Source organism: Aplysia californica, unplaced genomic scaffold (assembly GCF_000002075.1).
Source record: "Aplysia californica isolate F4 #8 unplaced genomic scaffold, AplCal3.0 scaffold00248, whole genome shotgun sequence".
Classification (NCBI taxonomy): Eukaryota; Metazoa; Mollusca; class Gastropoda; order Aplysiida; family Aplysiidae; genus Aplysia; species Aplysia californica.
In genome coordinates, this window is record NW_004797518.1 from 1,012,348 (window position 1) to 1,013,378 (window position 1,031).

General features: G+C 45.1%; 1 protein-coding gene across 1 annotated transcript in view; it reads right to left on the bottom strand.

Moving 5' to 3' along the window:
- Window positions 1–1,031, bottom strand: part of LOC101857189 (short transient receptor potential channel 7) — a gene marked incomplete at its 5' end in the record, with an annotated part of 37,912 nt that overhangs the window by 21,912 nt on the left and 14,969 nt on the right. Inside the window, 1 exon segment of the mRNA XM_035970292.1 lies at window positions 479–596. Within this exon segment, the coding sequence (XP_035826185.1) occupies window positions 479–596 (118 nt within the window).

A 1,031-nucleotide genomic window follows, 5' to 3' on the forward strand; every position in this document is an offset into this window, starting at 1 on the left:
AGACAGACATACAGAAAGAGACAACAGGAAAAGGTCAAAAGGTTGTGACCCCCAAGTGCCACCCTCCAACCACCCAGACAGACATACAGAAAGAGACAACAGGAAAAGGTCAAAAGGTTGTGTCCCCCAAGTGCCACCCTCCAACCACCCAGACAGACATACAGAAAGAGACAACAGGAAAAGGTCAAAAGGTTGTGACCCCCAAGTGTCACCCTCCAACCACCCAGGCAGCCAGAGACCAAGAGGAAAAGGTCAAGTGGTCGTGACCCCCAAGTGTCACCCTCCAACCACCCAGACAGCCAGAGACAAGAGGAAAAGGTCAAGTGGTCGTGACCTCCAAGTGTCACCCTCCAACCACCCAGACAGCCAGAGACAAGAGGAAAAGGTCAAGTGGTCGTGACCCCCAAGTGTCACCCTCCAACCACCCAGGCAGCCAGAGACAAGAGGAAAAGGTCAAGAGGTCGTGACCCCCACCTACCTGCACTTCCTGGAAGGTGTTGGACATGACGGCGATGAGCAGGTTGAGGAGGACCACCATGGTACAGAACACGTAGATCCCATACAGGTAGTGGCCGACTGTCGAGGCGCCTGTCGACCTGCAAACACACACAAACAAACACACATACATACAAGCAAACACACACAAACAAACACACATACATACAAGCAAACAAACAACATACAAGCAAACAAACATACAATCATACATACAAGCAAGCAAACAAACATACATACAAGCAAACAAGCAAACAAACATACAATCATACAAGCAAACAAACAAACAACTATACAAGCAAATAAACAAACACACATATATACAAGCAAACAAACAAACAACTATACAAGCAAATAGACAAACGATGATACAAAGGTGCATTTAAAAAAACCTAACTAACTAACTAGCTAACGAACGAACGAACTAACTAACGAACTAACGAACTAACTAACTGACTGACTAACTACCTAACTAATCAACTAACTAACTAACTAACTAACTAACTAACTAACTAACTAACTGACTGACTGACTGA